At 57.1% G+C, this 22,055-nt stretch overlaps 1 protein-coding gene across 4 annotated transcripts in view; it reads right to left on the bottom strand.

Moving 5' to 3' along the window:
* The window catches only part of ARHGEF7 (Rho guanine nucleotide exchange factor 7), a 107,407-nt gene that overhangs the window by 47,184 nt on the left and 38,168 nt on the right, over window positions 1-22,055 (bottom strand). For 3 of the 4 annotated variants that reach the window (XM_070471398.1, XM_070471399.1, XM_070471397.1), the window contains 4 exons: window positions 14,918-15,002; window positions 12,060-12,190; window positions 7,886-8,087; window positions 1,579-1,667 (listed from right to left, as the gene is read on the bottom strand). In XM_070471398.1, coding sequence (XP_070327499.1) covers window positions 1,579-1,667; window positions 7,886-8,087; window positions 12,060-12,190; window positions 14,918-15,002 — 507 coding nt within the window. Of the gene's footprint in view, window positions 1-1,578; window positions 1,668-7,885; window positions 8,088-12,059; window positions 12,191-14,917; window positions 15,003-16,713; window positions 16,805-22,055 lie in introns of those variants that run through there. The other variant, XM_070471400.1, reaches the window with a different exon arrangement.

The raw sequence follows: 22,055 nt of genomic DNA on the forward strand, positions 1-22,055 counted from the left end.
AGAGACGAGGGCAGCACTGTGGGCCCCTGCGGGAGTCCTCTGATACATGTCCCTGATGGACACAGACGGGAGTCCTCTGATGCAACCCCCCCTGATGGACCCAGACGGGAGACCTCTGATGCGACCCCCCCGATGGACCCAGACGGGAGACCTCTGATGCGACCCCCCCCCCCCCGATGGACCCAGACGGGAGTCCTCTGATGCGACCCCCCCCCGATGGACACAGACGAGAGACCTCTGATGCGACCCCCGATGGACCGAGACGGGAGTCCTCTGATGCGACCCCCCCCCCATGGACACAGACGGGAGACCTCTGATGCGACCCCCGATGGACCGAGACGGGAGTCCTCTGATGCGACCCCCGACGGACACAGACGGGAGTCCTCTGATGCGACCCCCGATGGACACAGACGGGAGTCCTCTGATGCGACCCCCCCTGATGGACCCAGACGGGAGACCTCTGATGCGACCTCCGATGGACACAGACAGGAGTCCTCTGATGCGACCCCCGATGGACACAGACGGGAGTCCTCTGATACAACCCCCCGATGGACACAGACGGGAGTCCTCTGATGCGACCCCTGATGGACCCAGACGGGAGACCTCTGATGCGACCTCCGATGGACACAGACAGGAGTCCTCTGATGCGACCCCCGATGGACACAGACGGGAGTCCTCTGATACAACCCCCCGATGGACACAGACGGGAGTCCTCTGATGCGACCCCTGATGGACCCAGACGGGAGACCTCTGATGCGACCTCCGATGGACACAGACAGGAGTCCTCTGATGCGACCCCCGATGGACACAGACGGGAGTCCTCTGATACAACCCCCCGATGGACACAGACGGGAGTCCTCTGATGCGACCCCCGATGGACACAAAAGCAAGGGGCTCCCGCCCCGGGACATCACTGGGAATCAGGATGGCACTCCTTGCCCGCTACAGCCTCCTCAGGAAGGAAAGCAGTGTCTCACCCAAGAAAGGGGAAGAGAAGGAGGCCCCAGAGTCCACAGTAGAGGCAGCAGCTAGGAGCACAGGGCGACTGGGTCAGGTGTGAGACTCACTATCACGGGCATTTTTCAAGCTCACAAACTGCTCAGGTTTCAAAAGGCAGCAAGTTTCAGGATTCTGAAACACTTGACTTCACTATGTACAATGTCCAGATGCTCACCTGTAACTTCATGCTATTTACATATATACACACATCAATCCCAGGAAAAACTATGATTAACACACAAAATAAACTAAACACTGTACTGGTCTAGAGAACTGACAACCTACTCTGAATATGAGCCTAAGGGCACTTAAATCTGCTTAGCACATTATGACCTTTTTAAAATCCCATGCTGAAGACTGGAAACCATATGGGGAAATAATCCCAACACCAGGTTATGCAACAAGAACAGGGACAACTGCACACACAAACCAAACACGTAAGAATGTCCCAGAACGACCCCGGGAGCAGGAGTACGCATGGCCGGCAACCCCCTTCTTCAGGCAACCCCCATTCTACACGTCAAGTTTCAGACATCGAAAAAACAAGTTATTCTTTAAAAGATCCCCTCAGTCACTCACCACACTGTAGTAGCCTTTGTTAACGGCAGCTGTATCGAATCCTTTGGGAGGGCTCTTCAAGGCTCCGGATTTCGGTGACACGGGCTTCTCTGAAATAAAGACGGGAGGGCAGGTTCACTCACGGCTCCCGCCCAGACCACCGAGCGCAGCGGCCCCCGCGGCCCGGCCTCTGGCTCCATCTGAGCCCCAGACCACAGGGAGGTGGAGCAGAAGTGCATGTGGCCAAGAGGCCCCAGCCCCCACCCCTCCTCACGGTCAGCTCCCGGGGGTCAGAAACCCCCACAGCTGGGCCTCCCCACCCAGCCCAGTCTCCCCGCTCAGCTGAGCACCTCACGGATTACACACCGCTGCTGTCAACAAACAAAAGAACCCATGAGCCACATGTCAGCTCAGGGTGCAGCATGGGTGAAGTCCGGCCCCCAGAACCAGAGGGAACGCAGGCAGACACTTAAGAGTGTTAAGACATCAAGACCCGCAGGCTGGAGTGCATCTGGAGGGGCCCAGGTCACTGAGAGCGCAGAGGGCCTGCTAACACAGGCGACAGACAGAGGAGAGAGCCACCCCAGGCAGGGTGCTGAGAAAAGCCACACTGTCTTCAGAACCTCCAAACCAGAACCAAAGGAAAGTGGTCATGGTTACTGCAAGGATTCAAGTGCATCGCAGGCCTTTCATCCAACTCCACTCAAGACAGACTTCCTCAGCACAGGCACTGGAGGAGCGCCTGGCGGCTGACTCTGTGCCTCGAGTGTGTGCGTGAGTGCCCGTCAGTCCCTGCTTCTGAGAGGGGCTGTGTCTGTCACTGAGGCTCTGCAGGGGCGGGGAGGTCTACCCCTGGGTCTCCAGCTACAGAGGCTGGTAGTGGCCCACGGCTGGCCGGGGGAGAGGGGAAACTCTAACGGGCACACCCCGCATCCTCCCGCACCTCCTCCGCAGGGCCCTGCCACAGACGGCTGGCGATGCCCCTGACCACACCTGTCCAGGACCGCTCTCTCTGGAAGCACTGCCCTCCAAACACCCTCGCACACCGGGTCCCAGATCCCATGTGCTCAGCATTTCCATGAGCTTCTCAGCACCGGAAACCCATAAAAAGCCCAAAGCAAAATGCCTATCTTTAGCTGTGGGTCTCCCTCCTCCTGTGGAGCGGCTGACCTCAATCTTCCTTTAGTGTCTCTCTGTGAGGGTTTCCGAAAGGGTGAAAATACAGAACAAAACAGAAGGTGCTATTCCCAGCTGAAACAATTCTCTCTGTCCACGGAATGGAAAAGAGAACTCCAAGGGAAATAAGTGACTTTTAAGCCACGAGAGATACAAGAAGGAAAACTTCCCTCCCTATTCTTGTATCTGCATCTTAGCATTTAACTGTGGAAGAAAAACTGATGTTTCCATCTGAAGGGAAAAAAATGCCTTTTCCTCCTTGAAACACGCCATCTGGAGGAGGCATCTGCAACGACAGGGAAGTGGAGACGCTGAGCCTGAACCACAGCCCCGGGATCAGAAAGAAGTCACACGGCAACACAGGCCAGGCGAGCTTGATTCACGAGCGAGTTCAATCTGCTTTCAATTTTTTAAAAGCAAACCATTTGCCAACTGCCTCATTTTATCAATTCTTAAGTTTAAGACATACCTCTTCACACCACAGTTAATAACATCTAATCACCTTACTACGAGAACCAAAGAAAAAGGTTTTCAAAAGCAAGCTACAGGCGAACATTCTACAAAAGCAAGAGGCAGAAGAGACCCAGACAAATCAAGGTCTAGGTCCAAAGAGGTTGTCTTTTCTCACACACACACACACAAAAAGGAGAGCACACAACGTGCGGGGCTCCAGACAGAATCCTCTGGGCTGGGAGGTGCCAGGAACACGCTGCGCCCAGACGCTCCCTGAGCTGTCACACGGAGGGGCCCCCGCGCGCCCTCTGCAGGAGGCTCGGCGCCCCCTGAAGGAGAGCCGGGAGGGCAGGGGCTGGCGCTGCAGGGACAGGCGTCCATGCAGGTGCAGGCAGCAGAACCGCAGAGCTGCGGGCCCCAGGGGCCTCGAGCACCTCGAGAGAGAACCTGGACGTGTTAACGCAACACGACAGGTCAGTCACGGCCACTCGTAACAGAGGAAAACGCACAGGAAACAGATCTTAAAACACGGAGCCTTCCTAGTGTCCTAAGCAAAACAAAACCTTCTGCGGCCCACCCAAGAGCTAAAAACAGACTCCACCCCGTGAGGAGGGCAGGGAGCCCCGAGGATGGAACAGCGCACCTTCCAGGGCAACTCAGGCCGCCTGTCCCCCCTTTCACGCAGTAAATGTTACACAGTGCTGGTAACAGAACGTAGACACAGACATGCTGAGAAAAGGGGGCCGGGACCCTCCCACCAGGTGCGGCAAGCAGCGAAGGCTGTGGAGCACGCAGCACTGGTGCAGGACGGCCCCGGCCCAGCACACGGGGCCCCAGAGCCCCGCGCCTCCTGAGAGGAAGCCGGCCGGAGACGCTGCTCTGGGGTGGGGGACACAGCCCGGGAGACCGAACGGAGCCTGACCCGCCCAGCATGCGATCCAAAGCCACACCTCCTCCTGAGGACCCTCGGGGTTTTCCAAGGGCGAGAAAGCTCTCTGGGGCCCAGAAGCCAAGGTCAGCCGTCAGGAAAGGAGGCACCCACTGAACAGCTAGCCATCAGAGAACAGCCAAACAGAAAACAAGCTGAAGAACTAGGGCACCAAGGGAGTGTAAACAGGAAACATACAAGGGGACCAGCCCCGAGACGCAGAAATAACATGACCATCTAGGAGGCTTACAGCATGCACGCCGAAAACACCTCGAAAGAAACGGGGCCCGAAAGAGTGAAAAGGCACCACGACAATGAAGGGCGTCTGGGAAAGAAGGAAACAGTCTCTAGAAACGAGCCCTGTGGTCTAAGACGAAATCTCGGCTGACGGGCGGGGCGGAGAGAAGCGGGAAGGGAGAAATCTGAGGAGCGGGCAGCAGGTGAGTGTGGTCCATACACCATGAGGAACGCAGGACACCAGCTCAATGTGTCAGAGGTGAAACCCTGGACGTGGGGCTCCTGAGCCCCGCGGCGCCCACGTTCCAACCACTGGACCCAGCGCCCCGCACCTGAGAGCAGTGCCAGCGCTCCAGGACAAGCCTCCTGGCAGCCTGCCTTCCACCCCGCACATTCAAGAAACCACCGCACGTGTCTCTGTGTGTGTAAAATACACATGAACTGTGTGAATAAAATGAGTTCTACATACCAAAAGAGTGTCCACAGAAAACGCTCAGGCACACTGACATACACCTTCCGTCAAACAGCACATACTCAGGAAGGACAACCAACACGTCCGCAGCGAACTCTGAAATATCCTCACATAGACCCTGGAAGAGGTCTGAGGAACTGGATCTCTGAGGAAGTATTCCTGTCTTCAAAAGGACTGTTTCAAACCAGAAACCACACTCAGGCCCCAGGTGCAAGCAGAGCACTGCCGTCTGCAGCCAGGAGGGGGCAGGTGAGCACGGCCACGCATTTGCCAAGAGAAGCCAGACAGCTCACCTGGAGACACACAACCCCAGGGGACATCACGGAGGAGACCTCAGCTTTGGATACTCAATAAAAATATCTGTAAACCAAATCAAAACTTAACACAGAAAAAAAATTAAAAAAAACTTAACAGAGAAAAACTCCTGCCACGATGGCCACTTAAGAGGAAGGAGTCTGTATGCTGGGACCTGGCATGTTTTGTTTACAGAAAATGAAAGATAACTTACACTGCAAATCACAATGTTTACATTAAACCTGCACTTTAAAAAAAGGAAATCTATTCCAAAATCATAAAGTCATATAAATTACTAAAAAAGAAAAAATGCAATTACACAAGTGTCACCATGATCCCGGATTTTCACTCTCAACTGTTATAAAGCAATATGGTAGAAACATGGTTTCAAGTCTCTCCTTCTCAAACGCCCACGTCTGAAGTCAGATGGCACAGCTCCCCATGAAAGAGACTCAAGCGACCGAGGACAGTAGGAACGGAAGCTCACCCCTCAAAGTAATGATTCCTTCAGCTCAGCCACCAGACAGACACCCCCAGCCGAACAGGTCACACATCTGAGCAAACACACAACAGGAACATGAGCAAAGTTTTCAGTTACTTGAGTCTCAGTGTGGCATGGAAACTAGGGATTCCACGTGAGCCCTGCAAGGAGCTGTGTGACAGCAACACAGTTACTCACATGCAACTAAAGGGGCCTCAGATACACACACACAGAAACACAGGACTGAGTCAGAGAAACGGGAATCACAGGCAGAACAAAGTGATGTGGCTACTCCTGACGCAGGTAACTCATGAGACGTGATGGCTGGTTCTTAGAGCTGCGTCTGCCCCCTCCTCATGGTGCTCAGTGGCCCCCAGAAGTAGGGCTAGGAGCAGAATACACCTGCCGGGCTGCTGGACACCCAGAGCCCACCACAGACGACGCTGACCACACGCACGTCCACCTGAAAACAACCCTATCTTTGCAGTGTCATTTCCAAGGTTAACTCTGGAAACTTCAGGAGGAGAAATACCTGGAAAGGAAAGTTTATTTGCACTCATTCACACTTTTGCTATGATGCTTCAACATCAGACCAGAATTCACATTTAAGAGCTGTTCACAGCAGAATTCAAGAAGCGAAGATTTAACAGATGTCTACACAATCAGCAGAACCCACTCTTTATGGCTTGTTCCTTCACCAGCTCCGAGACCCTCTTGGGACACACCCCTCTGCCAGCACTGTGACCTCTTGAGGGCGTGCCCATCACCAGCTCTGTGACCTCCGGGATCTCCTTGGTAAAGGGAAAGACCACCTCATGCTCAACCTCCCCCTCCAAGGGCCCAGTGCACTCTCAGCCCCAGAAGGACTGCTCGGCCTCCCCAGCACTCAGGCCCAGGGGCCAGAGCCAGGGCTGCCCCTGGACGGGCTGGTGGTTGCTGGTGAGTCCAGCCAAGCTGCAGCCTAAGGCATGTTTCCCAGCAGCCGGGTCTGTAACACAGGCGGCTGGACGCCAGCACTGTGCTTCTTGGCTAGTTCTGCCTGGGGACAGATTAACAGGAGAGTGTTGAGAGGAGGGTATTATTTGCACCCTATGCCCTGAATATCCCGACAACACTGTCTTCTGGGGCTGTGGTGAGGGCTGAAAGTCACAGATAAAAAGCACTTTATATAGGAAGCAGAACACAAAAATCTGGCTATTACTGTTGACTCTATTCTAATGATAATGAACAAACACCGTTTTTATGACCAACTATAGAAAAAAGAGCAGCAATGAGATACCACTTCACACCCGTTAGGATGGCTATTATCCAAAAGAAACAAAAAACAAAACAAAAAACAACAAGTGTTGGCAAAGACATGGAGAAACAGGAGCCCCTGTGCCCTGCCATGGGGATGTAACAGGCACTGTGGATGAAGCACAGCAGGTCCTCAAAACTGGAACTGAGGCCCCGCGTGAGCCGGCAGCTCCGCGCCGAGCCACGTACCCACGAGGCCCACAAGGACTCGGACGGACAGCTGCAGCCCCACAGGCACAGTGACGTCGGCCCCCAGAGCCCAGGCTAGCAACCACACGAGACCAGCAGCAGCAGGACAAGGAACAGACGCGATGTGGCTGTGAAGCGATACACACACGTACACTGGTCTCTGCTCCCAAGTGCCTGGCAGAAGGCTCCTGACCCTTTGGAGTGCCCTGCCGAGAGCACTTGCAGCGCCCGCAGTGCCAGGACGTGATCACACCTGAGCAGAAATGCAAGCGGTGCCGGGACCACCATTCCTTTCCGCAATCAGATAGGCCTTGGAATAATTACTTAAGTGCAAGAAACAGTGTTAAACACTACAGAAAGTGTATGGAAGGGGATGCATTTTAAAATACCATATTAGTGCAAAGAAAGGGACAGAAATAGCTCAATATCACACGACTGGCAAAAGACCCACGATAAGAAACTAACACAGCCAACACGATACAGAAGCTTCAAGCCCTGAAGAGGGTAATGAACTGTACCTTATATAAATGTGTAACCACAAATTAAAAACGAACAGACGTGACAGGTTTCTCCTCACAAACAGTAAAGAACAGAGTGAGTGTGTTTTCAAGCGCTCGTGTCACGACGACAAGAGACGCTGGCCTGAATGCAGAGCCCCTTCTCCAGCCTCCAGTTTGGGGGACACCAGGCCCTCTGGGCAGGAAAGACCCTCCGCCAGGGCCAGACCCACACCCAGCCAGGCATCCCAAGCCCAACACCGCCCCAGGCCTCGCCCCGCCCCGCCCGCCCGCCGAGGACTCACCGCTGGGCTTGACCTCGCGCACGTAGTTGCTGGGGAACCAGCCGGTCCTGCCGTTGTGCGTGCCCTCCCACCAGCCCCCCTCCTCCACCCGCGTCACGTGGATGACGTCGCCTTTCGTGAAGGAGAGCTCGTCTTCATTCGTCTGCTGGAAGTTGAACTTGGCTCTGACGACCAGCTGATTGTTGCTGTTGTCGGTCATGTCCTGAAGGGGGACAAGGGAGGGAGAAGTCATGAGACAACGGCGTCTCCGTCACTAAGATCAGACCGGGTGCGACTCGGCACCACAGCAGAGCCGCCCTGGCACACACGGGGGCTGGCTGGAGACATGGGAGTCCCTGCCCCACATCGCGCCCCGACTGCCGCCCAGGCCCTGGCCCGAGGAAACCCCGTTAACTGCCAGCAAAGCCTTACTCGGGCCACGTTAGCCCACACGAGCACTCCACACACATGCACAGGCCCCTGCGCTCCACAGCCTCGGGGCAGGAGCCGGGCCGTGAGTCTCATCGGCCCCCATCAACAGTCAGGGTCCAGCAGGAACCCCGTGGACGCCTGGTCGACGAGCCTGGCCCCAGAGCCACAGCCTACGACCCTCAGCCAGGACCGCAGCCTAAGACACAGATGTGAGCAGGATCCCACGTCTCCCAACACTCTCAAAGTGTCTAAGAAAGAATCAAAGATGCTCCTTGTTCCACGAATTAAAAAACTCAAGCTGGACTGAGAAGATATAGTTACCAACACTGAGGCTAAGCTCTCTCAAAACACGAATAAAATAGAAAATCTCAGAAATGGAAGACAACTTACAAAATTTACTCAAACTGACATAGTGAAAAACAAAGAAAATAATGAAATCCCCAGGGACCTGTGAGAAATGACAAAGATCTGACATTGGAACCCAAGTCTTTGAGGAGAAAGGACAGTGCTGAAAAGGAGTCTAAGAAGCACAGCTCAACTGTCCTAAACGTGACAAAAGACACATGCACACACGTCCAGACACTGAGTGAACCCCAAACAGGATACACCTCAAGATATCTGGACCAATTCATGTCCTACCTAAACTTCAGAAAACTAAAGACAAAAAGACTGTAGTATCTGGATAAAGTCATCTGCAGAGATGCAAGAACAGCACCCTTACTCAAGACGTTAGTGTGAGATGCACTCTGCCAAAACAGGACTAACCAAGAGAGAATGAGGATGGAGGCAGTGGAGGGGCGGGCTCGGGTCACAGTGAGTCCAGAGGCGGTGGTGACGGAGGCTGAGGGGGCGGCCGGAGGCCTCACACGCTCCCTGGGAAGAGGAAATGGAGACACCCTGACCCGTCTGAATGCCCGAGTATCTTCTGAAAAAGGCAAAAGAGCAGACTGCCATCTGCCAAAGGTGCGCAGAACACCGTCAGGGAAGGGACGGGCCCCACCGAGCCTGAGCCTTAAGGACGTCACAGGGAAAGCGCCGCCAGCACAGAGGACACGGGCGGGGCCGGGGCGCTCACAGGTAAGGGCCGGCAGTGGGGGAGCACGACGCCCTCTTTCACCGCAGGGTGTCCACAGCCACAACACTGTGCTGTTCAAAAACAACAACAGGCTTTACACAGAGCATTTATCAGGGACACAGACAAATACCTGAAGAACCTGTAGAAAAATGGGAAAGCGGCGTCTCTACTGATTTTCTCCCAGTAGCAAGTTTCAGAGAATCACCTGACTCTACACTAGGTGGGTGTATCACTAAACAGGATGAAAAAAACAGAAAGTACAGACAGTGCTCAGAGTTCCAGGAGGAGAAGCTGACGTGATGCCTGAGAGAGTTCATGTGTATTTACCTGTTTAGACATACACTAGCTACTATAAATCGTCTTTACTTAATAATTCAAATCAATGCATCAATCTTTATCTACTGAATTAAACGTTTAATGCAAACTTATATTTAACACCTAAAGTACTCAATAAAGCAATCTCTTGTAAGCTTTTGGAGGAACCGCGGACTGAGCACCGTCCCCTCAAGCTCAGGGTGAGGAGCACCTGAGAGGTGCAGGCTGGGCAGGTCAGGGCCCCACAGGGACACCACCCGCCGGCGCCTCAGGCTGTGAGCCATCACTGTCTCTCACCCGCCGTCCACTCTGAGCCACGACACTCTCCTTTCTGCACCACATCCTGGCTTTGCAGAGCCTGTCGGGGTAATGAGTCCCAACAATGGACTGTGACACGTGACAAACTAATGCGCTGGGCAGGCCCCGAAGGACGTCAGACTGCCCTGGGAGCCCCCTGTCGGGCGGGCCCCGAAGGACGTCAGACTGCCCCGGGAGCCCCCCGCCGGGCGGACCTCGAAGAACATCACACTGGCCCGGGAGCCTCTGCCAGCCCGTCCCCAATGGCGGGGCACGGCCGTCAGGAGGCAGCAGAAGACGCAGCGCACAGCCTCCTGATAGGCCAGGCCAGGCCGGCACCAGGGTGCCTCCTCTTCAGGCAGGGACACTCCACGAAGGCCCAGACAGGGCAGCATCAGCAGAGGGCAGGGCAGCCTGGACCCTTCACTCCTAAGGCAGACTCTCAGCTGCTGAGCACCGCCCACCCTGAAGAAGGGGCGTGGCCAAGGCAAGGACAGGACCGGGGGCCACGCCGCGCCAGCCCGGCCCTCCCCAGGGGCGCCACTGCCGTCCCGGACGCAGCAAGGGAGGCTTCAGTCACGAGCGTCTCATCTCGGCTTCCATCCTCCCCTCAGGTCAGGAGGAGCCTCACCACGCTCCCTCCGAGCGGCTCACCATGCCCACCACGCAGCTGAGGTGGCCGCGGGCTTTCCATTTCTGGTGTGACAGAACTTCTCTGGCAAAACATCAGTCCTGTACTTACTATGATCTCAGCAACATCCATCATAAAAGGACATTTAACTTAGTAAAATTCTTCAACTGCAGCCCAGTTCTCATTTACACAAAAACAAAACAAACAGAAAAACAGATGAAAACTGCCACAAGTTGATGGGGCAGGCAGCAAAGATTTCCCTGCCCAAAGCTTGCTAATTGCTCTTACATCTTCTGCATATATTTCACGAGGCAGCTATTTTCAAGGGATCTGGACTCCTTCCTTCCTTTGGACCATGATGCTCCCAACAGGGCCCCCAAGTCCCTCCAGCCCCGGGGTGGGGGGTGACACACGTCCGTCCCCGTGAAGCGCTGACCAGCCAGCACCAAGAAACCCCACCCGGGGGCTGTGCTGTTCACAATGTCAGACACAGGGCCAGGGCTTCTCAGGGAAGACAGTCACACACATAGCAGGAGAGTCAGCCTGAGTGCGAGCAGTTCAAGAAGAGGTAAAAATTACACCCCTTCTACAGGTCTCCGTTTTTAACAGTGCTTCATGACCTAACTCAAATGCATCTCTCTACAAGGCTTGCTCCAACCAGGCCAGCTTTATTTCTTCAGGATCCCCACATGCTTACGGAACGACATTCCCCTGCGGTAAGCAGAAAGCAGTGGCCTCTGAAGACTGAAAGAGTCGGTTCTCTTCAGACTCACGTGACAAGATCGCTGCGTTTCCAACACAAAATGATTACCAGGATGCCACACGAAACAGAGTCACAGCAGTGGCTGGTGAAGCCAAGGGCCAGGCCGGTGTCCGCCCCAGGGGCTCACTGGTGCCCACGCAGCCCTCAGTCTGGCCAGCGGACGTGGCGGCCACCCCCGCAGGCTCCACTCAGCCCCACACGTCACGGCCCCCGAGGCCTCATTCCCAGGGTCTGTCCACCTCGGGGGCCCCCGCCTCACCAGCACTCAGAGGGAGCCCCTCACAGGCTGCAGCCATGCTCTCATAAGGACAAAAACCACCTCAAGGCTCCTCCACGTTCAGCCTCTTCTTCATCATCCAAGTATAAGACATGGATTCTTGCATCTCAACTTCAGATCGTGTGTACAGCAGGAAAGACAATACCATGCAAGTGACGAGGAAAACATCTCAAAGCCCACATCCCTCCAGACAAGCGGACATACAAAGCCCACATCCCCCTGGATGAGCGGATGCACATCTTGAAATAAGCCGACGTGAAGTGAGACCTGTGATAATCTGGCGGTGGCAAACGCCAGCCCCGAGAGCAGTGGCAAGGCAGCACGGGCAGCCGCCCCGTGCCAAGCGCCTCCCGAGCCCGGGCCCCCCGCCACACCACCGCCGCCGGGGCCCACGCCCACACTTACCAAACTGCGGTACTGGCCCTGGAACAACTGTGAAGTCCGGCCGTGCGCAGGCTGCGAGCCCAGGGAGTCGAAGGACTTGATCCGGTGGGAGGAGGGCCGGGCGCACACGGAGTCGCTCCCCAGGCCGATGTCTGCAAGGTCGTCAGGGGGGCGGGCTGAGTGCCCTGCTGCCCGCCCACCCCAGGGGCTCGCCCACCCCTCACAGAGAGCAGAGTTCCGGCCGCGGGACCCACCCGCACACGCCCCCGTTGCCCTTCCCAGAAACGGGCTGCAGGGGAACATCTATCAGTTCCGTCATCAGGCAGTCTGTTCTGATCTTCTCCTCTCACCTGGGAAAACAGGCCTCCGGGTGAATTCCTTAGGGGACCACTGCCCAGGCCTCGCCCCCCTGCACCCCTGCTGCGCGCCTCCCCGCGGGGCCAGCAAGCCGCAAGCCCCAGTGTGACCGTGCGGAGAAGGAAAGACTCTGACCTGCAACAGAAGCTCCTGGCCCCTTCTGGCCAGAGCAGCCCCTCAGAGGGCGAGTCCCTCTGCACAAGGGCAGCCGCACCTTCCTCACCTCCCAGGGCTGTGAAGGACCAGGGTCAAGGGCACCAAAGGCTCGGTCTGGTCAGGACCACACGCCCCCCCCACCACCCAGCATGTCTAGGTAAGCAGCCCCCTTCACAGATGCAGCGTGATCGATAAAGCGAGGCCACAAAAAAGTTTTCCAGGGAATCACTGCCCTGAGACGCAGGCCCTGACAACGTCCTGAAGCTGCGTGGGGGCCTTCCATGAAAACATGCTGAAACTGGGGGCCTCCAGGCCCTCTCTTTCTGGCAGGTCTGTCTGGACTAGCTGGCTGGCACAGTGTCTGAGGAAATGCTGAGTTAGTCATCAACAGCTGAGACACAGAGGACTTCCCAGGGAAACAGAGCGTTCCAGGTGCTCTCCCAGCACCCAGGCAGGCACCATGGGGCGTGCACTCCCCGACTGCCCAGAGCCAGCAGGGCCCAGGCATCCAGGACTCCTGCCCTAAAACCACCTGGACACTCAGTCCGGAAGCCCCTCCAATGCTCAGGCCCAGATGAGCAGTGCCAGCAACGGCCACGGCTCCCCACCCCCGTGGGGCGGGGGCCTGGGCGACTGCCAGCGCAGAGCGGCGCCCAGAGGACACGTGTGAGGAAGGGGCCCGGCAGCTGCCCCTGCACCCAGCGCGCGCCCGGGACCCCTCCTGCCCCACCGCCAACCTTTCCTCTGTCCAAGAGAAAGGCAAGGGTCCGTCCACACGCCTGAGAACACTTCCTTCAAGCGCCAGGAGCAGAGGGAAGACAGTGGCAGGCCTCTCCCCACGAGGCCGACAGCCCCGAAGGGCAGTGCACCGGTCTCAGCCCTGCTGCTGTTCACTCGGCCCCGTCCGGCTCTCTGCGACCCCACGGGCGGCAGCCCCCCAGGCTCCTCTGTCTGTGGGATCTTCACGGCAAGAACACTGGAGCGGGCTGCCATTTCTTCCTCCTGGGGATCTTCCCACCCAGGGATCACGCCCATGTCTGCTGCCTGGCAGGTGGGCTCCTTACCAGTGAGCCGCCAGGGAAGCCCCTCTTACACCTGAGCTGGCCCCTCTCAGCTGACATCTGCAAAGGCACGGCCACCCGCACTGACTCCAAAATCAAGCATGAAGAGCAGCGGCCAACAAACCAAAGGCAGAGAATTCTCCCACTTGACAAGGCTCTGGCCTTGCTTCAGAGCTGAAGAGAGAAGCACCGAGTTCACTCCACAACGTCCAAGCAGGTCTTTGTAAACAACAGCGCTCTGCGTTCTGCACCCAGGGACGTCAAGAACATACGAGAAACACATCTTCTCCAGGTGGGGTGAAAGCGATGGCATGGGTGCCCTGGAGACACGGCCCCGGGCTGTGTCTACACGGGACATGTGGAGCCCAGCACACCCGCCTCGATGACCAAGCGTCACCACCTGGCGGACAGAGCAGAAGCATCCTCCGGGCCCCTCTTCTCACCTTCCGACCCCGGAAACGGACGCCTCCAGAGCAAGAGTCGACCCGCCATCTCTCCCCCAGGCTCGCATGGGGTCTGTATATACCGAAGCTGCTGCTGCCTGCGGCCCGAGTGCACGTGCAGCCCCAGGACAGCCCGTTGGCCGTGGCCCTGGCGGCTGGGGGCGACCGAGGCGGGCCGGGGCACGGAGTCACGGGGGAAGCACTGCTATCACGAGCCGGGCTGGCCGCACACAGCCGGCCGCCTCCTTACTATGTGCTCACAGCAAGTCCACCCTTCGCCGTGGGGGCCCTGGAGGCAACATGCTGCCTGACGGGCGACCTTCACGAAGCGCCGCACATCTCCTCCTGCGAGGCCTCCTCCGGGTGGAGCGCTGATGTCCATCTAGGAGCCATTCTCCACCCTTCTCCTCCAGGATCCAGACCCTCACCCTCGTCTACACTCGCTCACCTGGGTCCTAATTTAGCGTGACCCGAGGTGCTGCCACTGCCAGCCACGGTCAAGGTTGGACAGCGGAAGCCGGGCCTGACCTCTGGGAGGCAGGGCCGCCCCCTCAGCAAACAGGCGATGGGAGGGCCCTGGGGGTGGCCCCTGGGGCCCAGTCCTCCCCATCTGAAGGGCCAGCCCACGGGTGCACCCTGGACACGGCCCCTCTGCTGCCCCCTCAGGCAGAGGAGGGAAGGCACTGGGACACACAAGCTGCTCTAACAAGCAAAGATAACAATACCGCAGCAAAGTCACAGCCAAGAACTCAGTGCAATCCTTCCTAAGCTCAGTAACGTTCACGCTGTCTGGCTGACGGAGGGCGAGGTTTCTGCCCCGGGCTCCGCCCGCCAACCTCCAGTGCAGCAGAAGGACACTCACCTGCTGTTACTTTATTCAGCGTCACCAAGGAGCTGAGGACCTTGCTGAAGTTCTGCCCCTGATACAGATCGCCTGCATCGAACGTCTGCGAGGGAAAAAGAGCAGCAGGATTAGCCGAGCCCGGCACCAGGGCGGGACGGGGCGGTTCTGTGGAGCGCACGGAAGACAACGGGCTTTGCAGGTGAGAGCCGGGCAGGGGCACCCCAGGAGCTCAGCTTCCGGGAGACCGGGCCAGACCCCCTGCCGGGGCCACTCCGCTCCTGGGGCTGAGCCCATTTCTGGACCACCCTGCCCCACACACCCAGTGACCTGGGGCACTCCTGGCACTCAGAGAGGGCTCTTTCCTTAGACTGAAGCCAAGGCTGCCGGGCACGCCTACGACAGACTTCCTCTCCTAGTCACAGCCAAGGCCAAAGTCAAGAGAAACCGAAGGGAAGCCCAGACGTCAGAGTGGACACGACTTGAGGGAGAGGAAGCAGGGAGGCAATTCCAGAAGGAGGGACACGCTGCATCAGCCCCGGCCCTGCCCGCCCAGGAGCCGACAGAGCGCACACATAGGACTGCCCAGACACAGCGCTCAGTCTAGGACGCAGGCACAAACAGCACGGGCTGAGACGCGTGCCTCAGTCCCAGACACTGTCTGAAGAACCCCACCTCCCCACCAAAGAACTTAACTGTCAGATTACCCACAATTCTGTGCCAGGAAAAGTAGGGGGGAAAATTCTTTCAGAGATGCAATTAACACATTCATATGCCAAAATGAAAGCTATGTGAACATACTTCAAAGGTTCTCTCACTGGGGCAAAAATGAACTCCGGTGGCCAGTCATCCCAGGAATGACTTCCTCTGCAGGTCGCCCACCATCTCTGCCCCGGTTCACGGTTCCTGCGTCTCACATCCTGCCAGGAAGCCCGGCTCCCCTTCCTGCCCCCAGCCCCCTGCGCAGCTAACTCTTACTCCCAGCTCCCGCAGCCCCCGGCGGACTCAGCACGGCCAGCCAGGCCCTGGCACACTGCACGGTCCGGGCGCGGGCCGCCCCAGAAACTGAAACCCACAGCGGCAGACCTCACGCCCAACATGCAGAGAACGGCCACACGCAGTGAGAAGGCGCCGACCCACCCGGCTCCCATGCCCACCTCCACCCCTCGGCATGCTGCCGTGAGGACAGACCCAGGACACCGGGCTGCTCCACATCTCAGTAACCATGCCGTCTCCAGTCCAGTCTCCTGTCTTAACTTCCGAGATGAGCAAACATCCTCATGAGGTGTGCTTATTTAGACATGAACCAAAGAAGGAAAACCCAAGAGCTGGAACAACCAGCTCGAGAAAGGAGGCCATTAAACCCAAGTTGGGGGAGGGAGGCATGCAAACAGCGCTGGGAGAAGGGAAGGGAGTCCTGAGCTCAGACACTCAAGCTCTCGGCGACACTGCTCACACCTTCCTCAAGGACGGAGCAGGAGATAAAACATTCCTGATGCCAGGTCCTGCCCGCCTGTGAAAATGAGTACCCCTTCAGTCAGTCTTTGGAATCCCCGTGTGACACAGACTATAGTTCAAATCAGAGGAGACCGTGATCCAGGCGGACATGTGCAGCTGCATCTGCAATGGGCTGGCCGAGTTCTTTATTAAAAGGAGGGCCCTGAACAGGCCTCCACTCCCTTCTGTTAGAACACAAAAGCTCCTTCTCCTGGAAAAGGTGGGAGGTGGTCTCAGCTCTCAAGTCCTAATTCCAGAGCTTGGAAAATTCAAATTGTAGTATTCTGCAAGAAAAAATATACATAAAAGTATCTACTAACCTTCATTGTGGTGAGGCAGAGAGTCACAAAACCCAGAAAAACAGGATGTTGAAAGCTGAAGTTTCCTGTTATTCCAGAACTATATATCTTACTTGGGACACCAGGAAGCGTCTGGTTGGCTGAAGCAGCCCACCAATGGGCTCCAAAGTGATGTCAGAACTTAAGTGAATTCACACACACACACATCACACTTCTCAACAGGAAGCTACACAATGAGACCAGACAAGTGCCTGCCACCGAGAGGGGAAGACGCACATTCTGAGTCAACAGATGTTTTGACTAAAGGGTTTCTCTAGAGAAAGATAACCGACTACTTCCTGAAACAGGAATCTATTCAACAAAAGAAAAACTCAGGGTTCAGAGAAAGTGGGAATAAGGGTGCACACAGTTACCCCGGGGCACTCACGCTTCGGAGACAAGCCTGCCAGCCCATGGACCCTCTGCCGGTGGTCACCTCAGTCCATCAGGGCACCGAGGCTCGCAGACAGAAGTCCACCCGCCCAGCGTCCCACCCTCACCGGTACAGCAGAGAAGGCAGGTTCTTGAGCACCCAGCACCCGGAGCCCCCAAGCGCACTGGCCATGACACGGCATGGGAGGGCTAAGCCCGACCATCACTCCCCCAGCCTTCACGCTCACTCCCGTTCTGCCCCACCCTCTGCCACGCTCTTTCCTTACACTCAGCATCACACGTGGTATCAGGCTTGGTCCCTGAACTAACACCGGACACAGGAGTGCTCACCTGTCCCCGAGGAAGAGATGAGGTGGCCACACGCCAGCCGTCACCAGCACCCACCAGCAGGGCGATGCGGTCAGGGGCCCTCCCACGAGAGCAAGAGCTCTGAGACCCCCGGCCAGAAGATGACTATGCTTTGCAGGAGCAGCCCCGTGACTCTCTCGAAGGCGTCACCAATAACATGGTAAAACCGGCTTCCGAGGTCCAAGGCAAGAGCCAGCGCCGACCAGCCCAGAGCGCATGTGCCTCACGCTGCCCTCCAGCTCCCCCAGCTAACTTCAGTCTCTCAGCCTCCACTCGGCCCCTCCCCAGATGTGAGGTGGGCGTCCCGCACCCACCGCCGGCCAACGAGACGTGAGCACAGGCACCCGCCCTGAGCAGGACGGTGTCTTCACGTCCCAACAGAAGCTTCAGGAACCTTCTGGCATAAGGGCACAGCACTCAGGAGCTGCTCCCACGGCCTGGACCCCAGGATAACGAGGCCACTCGGCACAGCCGCGCCGTCTCCGCAGCGAGCACAACAGGCAGGACACACCTCCGAGTGGTCAGCCACGGGGTCGTGGGGGGCTGCTGCTGAGCAAGCCTCCTCGGGTAAGAGCGGGACATAAACCACGTCTTCCCCAGCAGAGCTGGCTCCTCAGCAGAGTACAGCTCCAGAACACACAGCGGAAGAAAGGTATTAAGTGCCGCGGTCAGGCCATGGAGAGCTGGACCGTCGGCACACTAGATGGTAAGTTAAACCCCTTATGCTGGCTGAGTCACAGAATTCCCTGCTATTCAGTCAGTCCCCTCCCAAAACAGCACTGACCACTCCAGAGCAAAGGTCTTCCTTCCTTCCAAACCCTAAAGACGAGCCTCACAGGCCCGCTCAAGGAATCTCCCAGAAAGACCCTGGGCCTCCAGCTCGCCCTCAGAGGGCTCTCTCAGGAGACGTCCCCTCTCCCCGCGCGTCAGCACCTCCGCAGGGGCCACGCGAGCTGGGAAGGAAGGTAGGGTCCGGGGATGAAGGGAGACAGAGTGCAGGGCACCTGCCACCTCCAGGCACCTGTCAACGTAACAAGTCACCCCAACACCCAGACGCCCAACCACAAGCCGTGGCTCGGGAGCCGGCAGCCTGGTGAGCACGTGGCTCTGTCTCCCACAGGCAGGCCCCAGTCGCCAGACCCTCCCCGTCCAGGGAAGGGCCACAGCCCCGCCTTCAGGAGGGAGGGTCCCTGCGGAAACCCGCCCCAGACCCTCCAGGGGTCCGACTTCCTCTCTTCTAAAACCCAGCCGCCACTCCTGCTGACCGGGCCTGCAGAGCGACGGCACGCCTGACAGAGGGCTGGGGTACCCCCACCCGCAGGTGACGGCAGGGTGCCCAGCTCGTCCACCCAAAAGGCTCTCTCCACCCCAACACCAGTGAGCGGCTCTGCCTTAGCTTCCAGGTTCACAGATGGCATGAAAGTCAGGAGAATCTTCCATATTAAACAGAAATGCAAAGTTCACATGGTGGTGTACTTCATGTAACAAAGATCTCATCAGTCAGGAACCTCCCAACTGTAAGCAAGTGAAACCCAACTCAAACTGGCGTAAACAAAAAAAACTATTGGCTTGCATAACTAACGAGTCGAGAACAGCAAGAACCATGGGCACAAAATCAGAAGCTTCGGGCCATCTCCTGAGTCGGCTTGTGTGTGCATGGGCTACAGATCAGGAAGGTCCTTCCTCACAAGGCCACCGGGAACCCCCGGGCACAGCCAGCAAGTCCGCCACCTCGGCCACACCTGTGAGTCCTGCCGGAGTCACAGCCGAGAGGCCAGGGAGGCGGGGCAGCGCAGAGAGCCGGGCACGGCCAGGTGATGACACTCGAGCACCTCCTGGAGACCTGCCCGCAGCTGTGACCCAGAGCAGGCAGGAAGGGCCACCGTGGGACTGACCACCAGACCCAGGAGTGACACAACAGCAGTGAGCTGCCACCACCAGTGCTTCACACACCCCCTCCCAGTCTCATCAGACTCAGACGTCACAACCACAACAGACTCTGACCCGCCCGGTCACACCGCTGCAAAAGCAGAGGACTCACACCTCAGTGACGCCACCACCGGCTGATGTGCCAGAAAGAGAACACCAGGCAACGCGGAGAAGCCCTCCTTCCACCAGCCGTTAGAGAAAGGACCCCGCCAGCCCCCCGCCCCCCGCGGAAGGCCGACAGAGCTCCGTCTCAACTCGGGCAGCTTCAACATTCTAAGTGCAACCACCCAGGTCAGTTCCACTGAGGGATTTAGGAGAAAGTTATTTTTGACACAAGAAATTGTTACTTCTGGCACAGCTCTAGAGTATGGCTCTCAAAGTTTAAAAATATAATCCTGCCCTATCACACTGTCAAGTGGAATTTGTGATTTTAGAACAAGATGAGTAAAAAATGAATCTTAAATGAGCTGTGCTATTTAAGTTTAATGCAAATGGTCCATATTGCTGGGGATATGTGAAAAACAGAAACCCAGCAGGGAATGTTCTCCTTCTTGGCTTCTGCAGATTCTGCACTTAACTCCACCTACTCCTACACCCTAGGGATAAAATTAAAGTTCGATAATGGATTCTATCAATACACAGCACTTTCACCCTACGTGCCCTCATTTCTTTTCCCTTAAAATGACAACTAGATCATATTAGATTTTGTGGATTCCACTGTATTGAGACCTAAAACACAAGGACAGGGACCACTTACTCAAGAAAAGAGACACCGAATATTTTAGGCATTTCCAGGAAAGGCTGGGGCAGAAGGAAGCACAGAATCCTGAAAAGTGAGGCAGCAGGACTGACGCATGAAAGGGCTGCACCGTCTCTGCCCTCCTAGGAGCCGCCATCCCAAACACACGCCGCCAGGTGTGAAGACGAGCACAGGCAGCCTCTGAGGCCCCAGGCACTACGCTGTGGACTTCACCCCAACGTGACCTCATAAAGGGGAAACCGAGGCTCCAAGAGGCCTTCTGACAGAGGTTCCAGAAGGGAGCAGAGCGCTGAGCCACATCAGTCGCTGCCCCCCCCGCCCACACACACACACACACAGAGGTCAGCGGGGCAGCGCCCGCAGGAGGCTGGCTCGGCACTGGCCCATCTGCCCGCCGAGGGCTCCTTGTTGGGAGGACAGTGGCAGGGTCGCCAGACAGAGGATCTGAGCTGGTGCACGGCAACTACTCAGGCTGATGCTGGCTTAGGAGCAAACGCTTAGAGCCGAAAGGGCAAGGAGCACATTGTGTTAATACTCAAAGCTGCTGCTGCTAAGTCACTCAGTTGTGTCCGACTCTTTGCGACCCCATGGCCTGCAGCCCACCAGGCTCCTCCGTCCATGGGATTTTCCAGGCAAGAACACTGGAGTGGGGTGCCACTGCCTTCTCTGAATACTCAAAGCAAGTAGTGACAAAACTGAAACTGAGAAGCACGTCAAGACAGCAAACTGCAAGTACGCATTAACTCCCATCCCTGCCAAGGCTTTCACTGAGATGACAGAAAAAGCAGACTACTAATAAAAAACAGCAATAAAGAATCCACTGCAGGGCTAAAGGCAGGAGCAGAGGGCCACGAGCCGTCAAGATGAGGCTCAGGGAATTCTTGTGAGGGCTCCACGGTTAACAACCCCAGAGTCTTCAAAACCAAAGGAGTCAGAGGACAACAGTGGAGAAACTAGACCAACGGCACGCGTCATAGTGAACGCAGCGCACGACCCCTGGGTGGCGCCTACACTGAAAGAAATGCCACAGAGGTCCCCTGGAGACCGCATCTGGGATGGCGTCGCCAGAACAGCGTCAAACGTCTGGGCGGCACCAGCAGGACGTGGCTGCACAGCAGGAGGGCCTGGTTCTGAAGACGTGCACGCTGAGCACGTCCCGCAGTACACACGCGGGCACTGGGCTTCGGTCAGCCGCTCAGTCGTGTCCGACCCTCTGTGACCCCGGGACTGCAGCCGCCAGGCTCCTCCGTCCACGGGATTCTGCAGCTGGAACACTGGAGTGGGCTGCCAGGCCCAGCTCCAGGGGATCCTCCCCACCCAGGGATCAAACCCAGTCTCCTGCACTGCAGGCAGATGCTCTACCAGCTGAGCCAGCAGGGACATCACATGGGGCTTAAACAGCCAGCAAAGAAACCACGGGTTCACACACAACTTGGCGGCAGAACAACAAGGCAGCATCTACACGGCCGTGTGAAGGCGCAGGGCGTTCACCCTGGTCTCCCAGCTGTTCTGCTGACTGTGAACTTTCCAAAACGAAAAGGGGGCTGACCGCGAGGCTCTCTCTTGCATCCCCTCAGTGGCCCCCCAGCTTCACCCTTCAGCAGACAGGGAAGCACTCGTCACACACAGAGCTTCCCCCTGCAGGCCTCAGGGAACAGGACTCAAACCAGCCATCCCAATAGGGTCCCAGTCCGTTCAGTTGCTGCTGCGCCAACGCATCTCAAGTCCCAGCACGGCAGGCCGGCCGAGTCCTGCACCGAGAAGAGTGAAGAAGAGCAGCAGCTTCCCTCTGTGCCTCCTCCGCCGGGCGGGCTTCCGGGCTCTCCTGCAGGCCTGGGGGAAACACGTGGCCCCCTCTCCCAGCCAGACCGCCCCCAACGTCACCAACCCCTCA

This window comes from Odocoileus virginianus, chromosome 8 (assembly GCF_023699985.2).
Source record: "Odocoileus virginianus isolate 20LAN1187 ecotype Illinois chromosome 8, Ovbor_1.2, whole genome shotgun sequence".
NCBI lineage: Eukaryota > Metazoa > Chordata > Mammalia > Artiodactyla > Cervidae > Odocoileus > Odocoileus virginianus.